This window comes from Podarcis cretensis (assembly GCF_951804945.1).
Source record: "Podarcis cretensis genome assembly, chromosome: 2".
Taxonomy (NCBI): domain Eukaryota; kingdom Metazoa; phylum Chordata; class Lepidosauria; order Squamata; family Lacertidae; genus Podarcis; species Podarcis cretensis.
Genome location: NC_137171.1, coordinates 67,096,913 through 67,111,660, shown reverse-complemented (window position 1 = coordinate 67,111,660; position 14,748 = coordinate 67,096,913). Strand labels below are relative to the sequence as shown.

The 14,748-nt window shown below is 41.3% G+C and overlaps 1 protein-coding gene across 4 annotated transcripts in view; it reads right to left on the bottom strand.

The window, feature by feature from the left end:
• Nucleotides 1-14,748, bottom strand: part of CYFIP2 (cytoplasmic FMR1 interacting protein 2) — a 62,449-nt gene that overhangs the window by 37,186 nt on the left and 10,515 nt on the right. For 3 of the 4 annotated variants that reach the window (XM_079968193.1, XM_079968190.1, XM_079968191.1), the window contains exons 2-10: nucleotides 11,435-11,575; nucleotides 10,185-10,274; nucleotides 9,979-10,056; nucleotides 7,958-8,059; nucleotides 6,298-6,479; nucleotides 5,926-6,022; nucleotides 5,142-5,270; nucleotides 3,936-4,040; nucleotides 521-612 (exon numbers count right to left, since the gene is read on the bottom strand). In XM_079968193.1, coding sequence (XP_079824319.1) covers nucleotides 521-612; nucleotides 3,936-4,040; nucleotides 5,142-5,270; nucleotides 5,926-6,022; nucleotides 6,298-6,479; nucleotides 7,958-8,059; nucleotides 9,979-10,056; nucleotides 10,185-10,274; nucleotides 11,435-11,551 — 992 coding nt within the window. In that variant the 5' untranslated portion in view covers nucleotides 11,552-11,575. The remainder of the gene's footprint in view (nucleotides 1-520; nucleotides 613-3,935; nucleotides 4,041-5,141; nucleotides 5,271-5,925; nucleotides 6,023-6,297; nucleotides 6,480-7,957; nucleotides 8,060-9,978; nucleotides 10,057-10,184; nucleotides 10,275-11,434; nucleotides 11,576-14,748) is intronic. The other variant, XM_079968192.1, reaches the window with a different exon arrangement.

Below are 14,748 nucleotides of genomic sequence, written 5' to 3'. Positions count from 1 at the left end.
GCTAGCAGGAAGCAGATAACTCTAGACAAGTAGTCAGTGACAAAATCTGCAAGATGTGGGGGAACTATCAGGGAATACAGATGTCGCTCTAATAAGAGTCAGTTTACTGAGTCCAAAAACTGCTCCTTGGTTGTGCTATTAAAGGGGCACGGCCTTGGCTCAGTCAAAATAGGGACAGAACAGAGAAAGATAAATAAGGTTCCAAAGCAAGAACTCTTTATGCTGGAACAGAGAATAGCTTGGACTATAACAAAACAATTTATTTCAATGGGTTTAGGGGTTTTCACCCAAGGTACAGCAAGGAAAGGATGAGGAATGATGAACCCACACACATCTGGCCTCAAAGAACTCACTACTACAGAGTCACACTCAGTAACACAATCACGTGGATACACACACTCACTTGCAGGCACCCATGCACAGACCTCACACACGAGAGCAGGAGAGTTGCAAGTGTCTGGCAACTTCCTCTCTTGACCAGGACACACCAAAGCCAAGAGACATTATGGCAGGCACTCACTTGGATTTGTTCTCCTCATAGTGAGCACTGGTCTTAATGTATCTGGCCAGCTCTATCTGCATATCGCCGAATAAAGGAACCACCTGCAGCTGCTGGAAGAAAAAACAAAATATGGTTTAAATAAGGCAGAGAGGCTCCCTTGGGTCTGAGAGCGCAATACAAGAGATTGGGGGAGAAAGGGGTACTTAACCGCCAGAGATGAATAAAGTTCTGGAACAGTCTTCCCAATAACTTTTGGATCAGCGAAGAGCCTTATTGAGTAATGAATTGCATACATGAGTTGTTTCAATGACTCAAACCAGATTCACACAGTAAAATCACCATGATGTGACTCTTGACAGTCATTTTTGCATGGTGATCATTTCTTCTGAAGATGTCACCTACATGGTGAGATGTTACTATATCCTGGGGAGCATTCAGCACCCCAGTAAATATTCAGAACTCACTAAATGGGAGCATATGACAGCTGACAATGAATAAAACTACTCATCAAAAAATCAGTATGAAAATTCAGTCTTGAGATGCTTTGCCCAAACAGACACAGCAAAAAAACATAGTACGGTAGCAGCAATGTTCTACAAGAGAAAGGGTATCACCATGCTTTGACCCTTTTAACAGGAAGTGTCTCTTTAACCCAGTACTTTCTGTTGTTCTTCCTGTGATGGTAACAACTGTAGTCTGGGATACATTTCTTCCCTAATATTTTGTTTGCAATTTCTTCTCTCTTCTTCCAAGGCGGTACAAAGCTCGGTTTATAGCTAACTGTATTAAAACATGGATAGTGGGTTTAAATTTCAAGAGTGATGGCTGTAGATTTTTGGTGCTTCTCATTTCTGAAACACTGCATTAGAAATTGGTTTCTGTTTTATCCTTTGTTGGATACAGGAGTCACTCTGTCATTTACACGCCTGGGAGAAATATAGCACGCAAACCAGTGACAACATGCAGATCTCACCCATATGTGTGTGACAGGGAGCTGTGGAATTCATTTTGGAACCAGCCCACAGCTTCAAAGGATGGCAAGGTCAAAAAGCTTACAAGTACCTTAAATGATAAAATTCACTCCCTTCACTACTCAGTGTCCTTGGCAGTGGACCCTGCTGGTGGGAGTGAGGCTATGTTGATAAACAGAAGCTACTATCACAAACAGATCAGGTTACATCGTTCAGCTGGTAAATGAAGAGTAATATTGTCACATCTGAAGAGCAACAGATGGCGTGCAGCCAAAGGGATGCAATTAAGCTAAAATGAACTGCAGTTCTTAAGTTACACTTCATAGTGGAACACAGTTTTCTTAATTAGCTAGCAACAGCAAGCAGAGGTCACAAGCTGGTGAATGTATCTGGCAGTGGTACAGGTCAAGTTGCTGCTAAAGGGTGGGGGCCCCCAGAGGTTTAAACTTTGACAATCCTAGTTTGCCTTCATCACAGAAATAGTGTGTGGCTATGAATAAATAGTACATTTCCAAAGCTCTTGCTGATAATCTGTGGGGTGAATTGGGATGGGATGGGGGTGGGTAAAATGGGAAGAGAAAACCAAGTTATTTTGGAGCAGGCAGCGAAAACTGGATAGGTTTTCAAAGGCAACAATGGGGCCCAAAACACCTTTTTTTAATAAAACTTTTCTTTAACCGAAATTTACTTTTTCTGTCACAACTGGTGGTGTGCAGCAGCTGTAGTCAGCAGACAATTGGCCTGTCCAGTCCCCATCCCCCCGGTGCCTCAGTTGTAACAACACCACATCATGATGTAAGGTCATTCCGAAGGCATTGTTGGGAGGAAAAACGGTTTGCAAACTCCATCCCAAAGAATGAACAGCACAGATTTTCAAACAAGCTTTGGCTATTTGGAATCACTGTACTTCGTTCTAACATTGCTTAAAATGGCAAGACCCTTCATGCTACAGCTACTAGGAGTGAAATTCCTTTATGTTGAAATTTATTTTGAAAAAGTTAAGTTTTCCTTTGTTCCCTGTGCATCTCTGTTGTAACCATTACAAGACTGGAAGAAACATGTTAACTTTGGAAACACATGGAAAACATAAATCATGACCGGCTGAGGTTCTTGGACACATTTTTGCCACATGTTTTCAGTCAAGTGACTCCCCTACACACATTCATTACCCTCACAATATAGACATCAGCCATGAGAACTCATTCTTCATACAACACATGAAGCAAAACTTAGTTGACAAATTTACAAGTGGTCATTGGGTCCACTCATAGGATGCCAGTAACACAGGTAACGGTTAAATTGTGAACTTTTTAATATATGCTGTTTGCCAAATTTTGTTGCCATGTTTGAAAACATATTACACGTGACAACACTGAGGAGAGAAAGAATCTCAACGAAATGTTGCATTCCAAGGAGCACCTCAACCTGCTACCTTGCTCTTCCTCATTGAGTCTGCCATTTTATTTCTCTCCACACTGGCAGAGCAAGTGGAACTTTGTCAAATGTCCACCCCAATAAGGCCATTCTAAAAGCAGTAAGGCACCACTGGGATTTTTCAAAAAACTGATATTGGTGTCTTGGTTACTGAAGAGGGCAGGGTTATCTGAAGAACTGTTCTTTGGCTCCTCTCTACAGTGTACTTGCCTTCTGCTTGCGACACATTCTATGATCTACATTGCATTGGTTGACACTGGTGCGAAGCCAGGGCTGGATGAGCACATTATCCAGCCAGCTGCCCCCTTCCAACTATTATGCACCTGTAGTTTTTGTTACACTTTTTTCAGCATGATATTTGCATGGTGTTAAAATACTCAACACATTTGGAAGGCTTCATTTGCAATTGTACAGTACTGACCCCAGCACCTCCCGCCTGCCTACCTATGTAGCTAAAATTCCAAGGCACTTAAATTCACCACTCATGGTAATGAAAGCATTGTTGATAACACAGAATACAGCATTTTCAACAGGGATGGAAATGGACTCTCACTATGGCAGCTCACAGCTTATATGTTGTGGGCACAATATCTGGGTATAAGTGGAGTCTACCTGTTGCATAACATAGGAACAGATTGCCCTACCCAATATAAAGTCCGTAGCCATGCTGTAAAAATCGAACGTGAGTACAATGACTCTGAAATGCTGCAAATATGGACAGTTAGCAGCACCATGACAATATTCCTCAAAGAAAAGTGATGGAAATGGGAAAGAGTGGCACACTAAGAAGCAGGTTGAGACTGCAACTTTAGCAAGTTTTATCCAATACCACAAACATGGCATCAAACAAAAACTCAGCTGTTCAGCTTACTGTAATGTCAGACACTGAAGATTTCCAATGCAATTGCATTCCAGCATCTCAATCTTTCACAAATTGTGCTTGCTTTGCCCCAGACAGATATCCCAAGCAGCATGACCACAGATTCCTTTGGAGACAATCCTAAGCCAAAGCAATGCCAGACACTGACCTTGAAAAACTTGTCAATTTTACTGAGGTTGATTCTCTTCTTGGCATCTAGTTTGTAAATGTTACTGACATTTCCGTCCATGAGATAGAGACCAAAGCCCATCACCTAGCAGAAAAATGGGATAAGCATAGAGGTCTGGTGGGAAGAACAGTGATATTTTCAGGAAAGTTATAAGCTAATCCAACATCACAGCTAGGGGTGTTTACGGCTTATCAATTCCAATTTTATTTCTTCTGAAATTCATTAATAATCATAAGAAGCTGCCTTATACTATGCCAGACTTTGTGCATCTAGCCCAATATCGTTTACTCTGACTGACAACACAGGTGAGGTAAGGGTTGTTTTTTAAATGGTAATGCTAGGAATAGGTCCGGTCTCTGTAATGAGGAATGTTTCCAAGATACACCAAGTTTGCCTTTTGTGTGGCTCGGAAGCTTAGTTCAAGAGTAGAATCCTAAACTGGAGAAGAAATGTTTCACACCACCTGAAGACTGGTCTTTATTCTCTGAGGGTACATTACTTACTTTTCTATCCCACTTTTCAGACAGTAATGGTCTCTCAAAGCAGGCACATATCAATTGCCTCCCATCAGTGGGAACTGTTGCCTGGCAACTGGCAACTGCAAGCAAGGGAAGGCTTGCCTACATCATGGGCTGAGTGAGTGTCAGCTGCTCAAACCCACTCTCTTGTCTTAAAAGACACCAGTTGCCTAGTCGGCAGGGGCCTAAGGGAAACACCAAGGATGAGGGAAGGAACTTGTAGGGATACTATGCTATTTTTGTACCCGATACCAGACCTGAATATGGTTTTTATTGTGAGAAATCTTATGTAAGCTGCTTTGAGAGCCTGTCAGGGCTATGAAGTGGGATGTAAGTATTATTAGTAATAATAATAATAATAATAATAATAATAATAATAATAATAATAATGGTAGAAGTAGTAGTAAAATATGTGGAAGGAAGAGGCATTAAACTGACTCTGCCAAAGACTTGATCCCATTTGTAAATAAAGGGCTGTTGTGTCTTCATGAAGAAGTGAAACTTAAGCCTGACACAATATGGGTAAAGGAAAAAAAAGTGGAAGCAAAATGGGGAGGAAAATAACCAGGAACCATAAAAACATTTATTTTTAGAACAAGGATCACAATGAGAGAGGGAAAGATCAAGAGACAGATAAGTCATCTTTGGAGAGAGGTAGAGACGTTACCTTTAGGAGCATATGCTTCTCACTGGGCGTCAAGTACATCTTGTTTTCGTAGTAATCCACACAGATGTTCACAATATCAGCCAACAACTCCTCATAACCTGGAATGACTTCTAGCTGCTGATGCAGGCACTTAAAAAAACGTAACAACCCACAAGACCCTCAGTAATTTCAAACAAAGGACAAAAATAAAAATGTTTAAAGACTGTGAAACTTAATTTAATTACTTCAGTGTACAGAGCCAATAAGTATTGGTTATGGCCTTTCCAGATAACAAATGCAGGTAACAAAGGAATTGCGGCGCAATGATTAGGGCAGCCTTCTCCAGCCTGGTGCCTTCAATATTATTATTTTTTTGTACTGAACTCCTATTAGCCATAGCTAGTATAGCCAAAGGTCAGGAATGGTGGGGATCGTAGCTGAAAACACCTGGAGGATACCAGTTGAGAAGCATTGGGACAAGGATTGGAGAAACCCAAGTTCAAATCTCTACTCAAAGGGGCACCTTGGGCCAGTCAGTCTTTGTCCACCTAACCTACCTCACAGATTGTTGCAAGGATAAAATGTTTAATGGGGGTGACAACAATCTGACAACAAACCTAGACTACGTCAATTATTTAACTTTGCTAAATTATTTAATTTTAATTATTTAAATAATTCTATGTTCAAGATGACAGTCTATGACTTAAAAACAGGAATTAAAGCTTTATAACGCACATAAAAAGCAAAACAGTAGTAACTTAACTGAGCACATGACGGGAGAAAAAATAATATAAAACTACCATACCTGTGTGATCCTGTTATGATTTGCTAGGAACATGGAAAGGTTCTGCGATTCCTGAATAGACTGGGGATCAGCCATTTTCCTCAAAAACTGGGCTGCTCTGAAAGACAACAGAAATCCTACCTTGACCAGGGTATTTCTGTACATACTATGCTAGTTTGTGGCCATGTAATACAGGCCTGTAAAAAGAGCCTTTACCATAAGGTTAAGAGAAGCATTCCGTTTCATTATCTTTGCTTCCCTAAAAATAGATTTCTACTGCTAAATATTTCTCATAGACTGCTGGAATAACACAGGGCCTAATTCCAAAGGTCCCAACAATTCACCCTCTCAGAACGGCAACACTAAAAATGCACTGGCATTCACCAATCTCACCTTTTGTAGGCAGAGTGGTCGTTTTTGACACTGCACTTCATATTTTTCAATTCATCCAGGACAGCAAACATGTTGATAAACTTTCCCAATGTCAGTAGATATGCTTCAGAAACAAAGTCTTTCCTTCTCTCTGCATGACACAAACGTTTTACCTCGCTGCAGAATCGCTCAATGGCCTTTCTCTGGAAAACAGCAACAAATGGATAATTCAGAGGTGGGGTGAAATGGGATGGCCTTGAGCAAATAGTTGCTGAGAATAGCCTTGTTCTGACTAGGATCAGGATCCCATCGCCTGCTCTTTCCCCTTTTCAGCCTCAACATTACCATGTTTCCACCCAGAAGTTGAAATAAACAAATATCAACTCAGCAATCAGCAGGGCAGTTTTATCTGCTGAGATGAATAAAATGTGAAAATGAAATATTAATGTTCTCTTCTGCTTGTCCCCTGCAGCTTTTCAGGTAGAAATTGCAGGTCTCAAAACACATGTTCAAAACTGCTGACAGATCTTACAGGAAAGAAAACAAACCCACATTTGGTGCTCAGAGCAGCATACCTGAAGCAGAAAATGGTTCTCAGACCTAACCCCAACATTGCTGTTCTATTTAAAGGTAAAGGTAAAGGTACCCCTGCCCGTACGGGCCAGTCTTGACAGACTCTGGGGTTGTGCGCCCATCTCACTTAAGAGGCCAGGGGCCAGCGCTGTCCGGAGACACTTCCGGGTCACGTGGCCAGCGTGACATCGCTGCTCTGGCCAGAGCCAGAGCCAGAGCCAGAGCCGCACACGGAAACGCCGTTTACCTTCCCGCTGGTAAGCAGTCCCTATTTATCTACTTGCACCCGGAGGTGCTTTCGAACTGCTAGGTTGGCAGGCGCTGGGACCGAGCAGCGGGAGCGCACCCCGCCGCAGGGATTCGAACCGCCGACCTTTCGATCGGCAAGTCCTAGGCGCTGAGGCTTTAACCCGCAGCGCCACCTGCGTCCCCGCTGTTCTATTTAGTGTCCCTCAAAAAGGTGTTTAGGTACTTTGGGCAGACCACTGATTTGGCTGCTGTTCTTTATACTGCTACGTTAAAGAGGAAAAACTTCTGTTTCAAAAGGTTGTCATCATCTGAGATCATATTCTATGGCTTGCTTGTTTATAGACTATGTTATGTGTCACAAGTAAAGACCCAAACTGAATTTGAGAGACTAAAACTTTGCCCACCATCAGTTATGCAAGTAGTTTGTTGACTCAACAGGGGGAAGGCACAGAAAGTTTTGAAAATAGTATGGAAGGAATTCAATGCTGCACTAAGGCGATCATTCCGTCAAGGCAAGTGTTTGGGCTTGCCAGATGGAATGATCCCCCCTTCCCCAGCCCTGTGCAAGGACTTCTGCTGGCAGGACTCATTAGCTGAATCCCACCCAAAGTTGAATCGTGTCAATTAAGAACTTCAAATAGGTCAGCTATGTGAATGAAAAGAATGTTACATTTTTGGCAAATGTGCCAAATTTAAAGCAAGCACACTGCTCTCCCACCTCCCCGCAATGAGATACGGTGAACTAAGGCACATTCCTAGAAGCATTTTCAGCTTTACTCTGCAACATCAGAACTGACCATGCTGTTGAGCAAAGGAGATCATATTGAAACAGGAATTTTGAAGCTCCCCCAAAACCTACCTGAAAATACATGAACTTCATGAGTTTTGTAACTTCTGGCTCCAAGACTTCCACAGTCTTTTCATAAATCTCAACCCGATTTGGCTGTTCATTGCACTTTACCTGAAGGACAACACCTATTTTCATTAGTTATCCTAATGGGACAAATGTTCTGCTTTTTTATTTTGACAGCAGCATGACAGAGATCTGTGATAAGGAGAGTCACCAAGCCAGATAATTTTGTGAGCATTTTCTAAATAGTAATATGTATCAAAAATGATCTTTGGCCAGCAGCACATACTTTATATTTGTTTAACACTTTGTTTCTATTTGCATTTGGGAAGACATCATAATATTCATCGCTTATTCTTTTTTGTTTCTAAATTTTCTAAAGTTTTTGGTTTTTTAATTAAATCAAATCTTATCTTCCAAAACAATTTAAATAAAAAACACTGCTTTTTAATTATTTTCCTTTAGAAGAAAAAAATCTTCCACACTCAATAAGACCAGGTTACAAAAAAAATTCTACACTTATTTTCATATATTAAATGACTAGCTGAATAAAGAGATCTTCTGTAGCAGGACAGCCTATACCTATATGAACCTGCCAGAGCCCAATTATTGGCTTCAAAGGCCCTGTTCTCTAGCATGACACTAAAGTCAATTGTTTAGGCAGGTACTAGGGAAAGAGCCTTTTCAGTGATGGCTCCACAAACGTCTGCAATTACCTCCCCCAAAATTATGGTTGCCTCCCTCTCTTGTGGCCTTGAAGCGGAACCAAAAGATTTCTTATTTATTCCACCAAGCTTTATTGATGGTGCCCTACATAGATTTTTATTGTAATCAGTTTTGTGAGTGCTTGTGACCTAAAAGGTGAACTAGAAACAGATTGAATAAATACACACAAAGCCTCTGTGAAGTTAACTGAAGTGTAGCATACACTGCATGCCAGATAGGCAGAACAACAGAAGTAGATACACCAGGCTCTCAAGAATTTGTGCACAATTTTTTCTTTCTCTCCTAAGAGTCATTCCCTTTGTCAGTATGAACTAGTCGTCTTTTAACCTGGTTTGCATAAATTTGCCTACAATATGCTTCAGTGATCAAAGCAAGAAACTAGAGCATGTGATCAAAAATTCATGTGAAGCAAGGAAATATTCAGCTGGGATTTACAAAGGCTAAAGGGATAGGGATGCATTAGTCAAACAGCAAAAGATAACCCTTAGGAGAACTGCATATTGATCCAGCTTGGAGTCCATAATGGCACCAATACCAGTGCTGCTTGCTGAATTAGAATATTTCCCAGGCTGCATATAGAGCAATCTGGTATCATACTGAATTCACACTGGAAATGGTATTTATAAGTTAATCACAATAGCTCAGAGGAGGCACAACAGTGCTTGGTGCAATGCTATTCTCTGTGACCTGTATGGCATTTGGAAGCTTATGCTGATGAAATAGGAATGACATTGTTGATTTGTGTTTAATATGGGCATCTTAACAAACACATTGGGAGAAAATTTGGATCCCCAGAAGACAAGCTCCTGACCCAGTAACAAAGGCCCATAAGAACATAAGAAGAGTCTGTTGGATCTGGCCAATGGCCCAACCAGCCCAGCATCGTGTTCTCACAGTGGCCAACTAAATGCAAGCAGGCCCTAAGCACAACATCTCTCTCCCCTCCTGTGGTTTTCAGCAACTGATATTCAGAAGTATACTGTCTCCAACCACAGAAGAAGAGCACAGCCATTATAGCTAGTAGATACCGATAGCCTTATCATCCATGAATTTGTCTAATCCCCTCTTAAAGCCACCCCACCCTGATCACACAAACTCAGAACCTCAGCACCGCTTCATGAACATTTTGATAGTGAGAAGATGGAAAACGTGTATCATCCTCACCAAGACCCAAATCAGAGCCCCTATGCCAATACCTTAGCCCAGGTTCTCTGCAATTCTTCTAAATATTTCCATCCCTTGTTCCCCCTGGACTGTAATTTCTGTCTGAGTGGGCTGGGCTTGAGTCCAACCGTACATCTTACCTGGGGAATGGCCCTGGAACAGCTCCTCCAGGTGTAAAGCATCACTGCATATTCATGCCCTTCCTCCAGCATTTCATTCTGGAAGACAGACACACATTTTGGCAGAATGGCAGCGCTGGTTACCACAAAAAAACAATTACACTTCAACCAACTTTACACCGAGTCCCCTTTAGTGTAGGCAGCTGTGTATAGTCTATGGCACTTACCATGCTTGAGTGCACTGTAGCTTGTTCAATATACCTAGCAATGCCAGTTACAAAGGCATTTCTGTCTTCAAAATTGGTGTCAAAGTTGGCCTGCGAGCAAATAAAAAAACAAGGGTTAATGCAAGCTCTCACACACAGAGTAACACTTATTTGATAGCTGGAACACATAGATTTATTATGCAGTCACTACAGTGTCATTGTCTTTTATCACCTCAAGTAATTAGTCAACAAGGGAAGCCATAGTAGCAGGTTTTAATAAACCGTATGGTGTGGTCATTCACAAGGCAGTAGCCAACAATCTGGATGAGTGAATTCATGCTTATTTGATCATTACTGTGCTTAGAACGCACACCTATAACCAATACATGTTTCCACAAGACAGCATGGAAAGGGAAGCAAAGGGATCATAGCCCTGTTTGAAAGATAGTCAATCAATCTCAGGAAGGAAGCTGTTATACAAGAAAAGGTTCCCGTGCTTTCACCGGGGTCAGCGACAGTCAAACTTTCCCCAGAGAAAGCATGCAATGCAAGAGAAGGGAAAATATATATATGAGGGAAGAGTTCTGAAACTTTATTAAGGCCTGGAATCTCAGTAGTATAAGGTCTCTTCCACCTCAGTCATTTTTTATTATCTAAACAGTCAAAACAGAAAGAAATTGAGGCATAGGATTTAATCACCTTCAGCTTCCCTCCTCCATCTCAACCTTTCAGCTTCTTGCTCTGTTGAAAATATTTAGACCAACACAGGAAACAACTTCCCTAATTTTTTTTGTAACTCCTTGTGGAAGAATTTATTATTAAAAGAGCATGGTGTAACATCAGCTCGTGTAGCACTGACCAGTTTTAGCAGAAGATTTACACTGGTTGCACGACGTGATACTTTGGGTCGAACTTGGTAACAGATGTGAGCAGTGAATATGCCACTTTGCATGTTTGCAAAATACTTCACTACAGCCTATTTGTGTCAGCCATCAGCCATAGCAACAAAAGAACATTGGGATGTACAGAGAACAAAATGAAAAGGTGATTATATAAAACACAGTTTAGGGTCATGAATCAGCAATCAAATAGTGGACCTTCTTCTGAATGCCCCAGCTAGAAACCTTGCAGTCATCCTTTGTTGCTTACTGTATTACATATTTCCCCAATCACAATGTTTTCTGCTTGACTTCATAATACCACGAACTGCAGAAATGAATGGCTAAAGCATGCAGGCCCTAGAATAAAATGTTTGAAGACCTGCTGTTTACCTGGTACATGATAGACGATGGAGGTGGCTCGATGCATGGCTGCTGATCAGGTAATGGCAGCTCCTCCAGCAGGTCCACATTGGACAGAGCATCCTCCAGTGTTACGTGAGTCGTCATGGCTCCAAGCTTTCAGACTCACAACTAAACTCAAAGAAAATAAGATTATGTTAGAGAACCAGTGCCAGAAAACTTAGGGATTCAGAACAAATGGAATCAAATTAGACAACAGGCCAACATGCAAACACATGCCCCATTAAAATCAGTAGGAATTAAACAAGATGTAACTATGGATTAGAATGCAGACTGGGCTGTAATACTACACACACTTAGCTCCACCAGGCCAACAACACACCATATACTGCTGAGTTAACCTGCATAGGACAAAGCTGCATGGCTGCATTTCCAAAGGGAAACTGCCATAAGATAGCATTAAGATAGCCTGCTGGTAGCCCATATGTGGATCGTTGAGATCATTAGGAAAACCACGTTGACTTGATTTGATTTGATTTACATACACAAGCAGTTAAGACAAGGCTACACCACAATCATATAGTGGGCAGGTAGATAAAATGTTTTCGTCTTGAGAAAGATAAAAGAGACACAGATGAGAGGTGCAAGGATAATTTGTAGCATTCCAGTACCATGTGTATCTAAAGATCTTGTGACTACCTTCTGCATGCCATTTGTGCAATAGTAACCTTGTAATGCGGTTACCATGCTATGGGCCAACAGCACACCATTACTGTGGTGCAGCCGCTTTAAGAAGCATTGCCTCACTGTCTTAAACTATTTCCATACAGAAACAGTCCCGAGTAACACTCTGGGAACTCTGCTCTGCTTTTTAAAAATGTACAAACTTTATAATTTCATGTAACTACGGAGTCCCCTGAGTATGGAGAAACCAACCGTTTGTCAGAAGATAAGTCCTCAGTGATTACACTTTCACAGGTGACACCCAGAAAACATTTCCCTTATTTTGCAGCATCTTTCAAAAGCTTCTACTTATCCAGTTAATTCAACTGGAATGATAATGTGCTTCTTTTAATATTCTGTGTACTTTGTTATTTTTCACATCAGAAAAAGGAAACAACCAACAAATGTCTACAGCACTAGCACAAGCACCTGCAGAGTGGTGGGAAAGTGTGGTTATATCTGCAAAGGAAACACAACCTTAAAAGAACATGTGCAGATTCAGCGCAGCAGATACACTGGCATTATTGCTCAATAAAATAAATGCCTCTTCTACTTCTGTTTATGAGGTTTTATCAATTAAGTTTGGCCTCTGTCAATATAACCCAGAGGCCGACATTGCTGAATAAACTAATTATTATTCCTGAGTCTGTAAAATTCTGATAATTCATCCGAGCACACTATACAGCTGTTGAATTATCTTTACATTCCCATGGGGCATTTTAGATTGGATCAAACAACTAATTGATTCTTTAGAGGACAAACTACATTCTCTGAAGTCTACTGAATGAGGAGTTGGGGGGGGAGATGTGCAAAGGTGTGTATGTCTAGCGGAGGAATGTGTTTCCTCCCCTTGTATCAGGGTACAAGGACTTATGGATGTCTATTTATCTTTATCTGTGGACCAGTAGGCCCTGCAAAACTGTAGTGTTCGTCAAGGCTCTGTTATTTAATGTGTGTTACAATCTCAAGTATGGAAGTGACAACAGATGGACACAACAATCAGATGAGGTAATTCTGAAAAGGTCCTTATGCCAAGGGTGATAAACAGCTGTCACAACAAAGCAGCTGCCTGCCTAGGCTTTGTGGTCAGTGATTTACAAGAAAAGGTTTCCAGAAGGAAGAAATATGGGTCACACCAACTATTCTCATTTTGAAGGAGCTGAACTGAAACTCCTTACACATTCATAGAACCCAAGAGCTTGCATTTGGTTGCCCCTGGGAGCAAGCCCAAAGTTAGGCGGAGTAGCAATCCTCTTGAGGAATGCACACATTATAATAATATTCCCTCAGAGGTAGTGAAGTGAATGCCTCTTGTTTATCCCACTGCAGTCTTGCATGAAATGAGGTTATATCCCACAGTTCGATTCTGTCACATTTTTATTCTGTGCATCTCAGGGCTGGTTCACACCTACTGATAAATGTGCAAACCTGGCACTGAGGTTTCCCTGCCAGGTGATGTGAGGTGATATGAAAGTCCTATTTAAGATGCCTATGTGATAACGCTTAGCATTTTGAAATGTTCAGCAGCTGGAGAAGAGCGCTGGAGTGCCTCAGAAAGTGGCCATTGGTCTCAGAACTGGAATGTTGCATGTGGACAAGAGCATCTCTTTCTGACACGAACATTAATTGTTTTGGTCACGCAGAGAAGCTTAGAAAACAATAACAACAAATTTCTTGTAGTTGCTGGATCATTCCATGTTACATAACGTCTGCAGCCTATTTATAACAGTCCCTTTGGTTTCTGGGCATAAGATACATGACTAACAATGCAATCCTAATCATGTCCACTTAGAAATCTTATTGCATTTAGCAGAGCTTACTCCCAGGTAAGTGGGCTTAGGACGGCAGCCCTAGTTTATCTTTACAAAACCGCATTAGAAAGCAAAATATCTTCAGTGCAAACTCCATCCCACATAGCAGATTTCATGCTGTGCTTCTGCTCCACATATTTCTTTGTGCATATGCTCATGAAATGAAGGAGACTACATGTGCGTTTAACGGCTTCATGACATGGAGAGGTTCAGCAGGCATGGCTGCTCCTGTCACAGCTGGTTGCTTTGAGATGCTGTTTTCTTTGAGGGCGGAAGTTTCACTGGCAGAGTCTCTGTGTGAAAATGTTGTTGAAAGTAAAGGAAGCTAGGGCAGGTCTGAAGCTAGAAAGCCTTGCTTACAACATGGCTGAGTATTGTTATCACTCAAATATTGCTTCTTACAAAAGTTTGGCTGTAATATGGAAAGGGGAAAGGATGTACTATTCCCCTCTAAAGCAGCACAATTGTTCATTGATATCATTACCCCAAACAGACAAAAATATTTAAATGAGAACAGCGAAGCAAAATATATGCATATTCTGCATAATTAGAATTGCCAGGGGTTTTTTTCTGCCTTGGTCCCTGGCATGTTGAAATGTTAACAGATGAAGCTTTCCCCACCATTTAATTTCCCTACCAAGAAAAATTACCCCAGCAAAGTATCTGCTCCTTGGGCAGCTGTTCAAAGCACAGCAGCCCTTTCGGCGGGGTGTGTGTGTGTGTGTGTGTGTGTGTGTGGTAACCCTACCTACCATTGATTCAACTTGAAAAAGCTTACACACTAATCTCATGTCTTTTCCTTTTCAATTC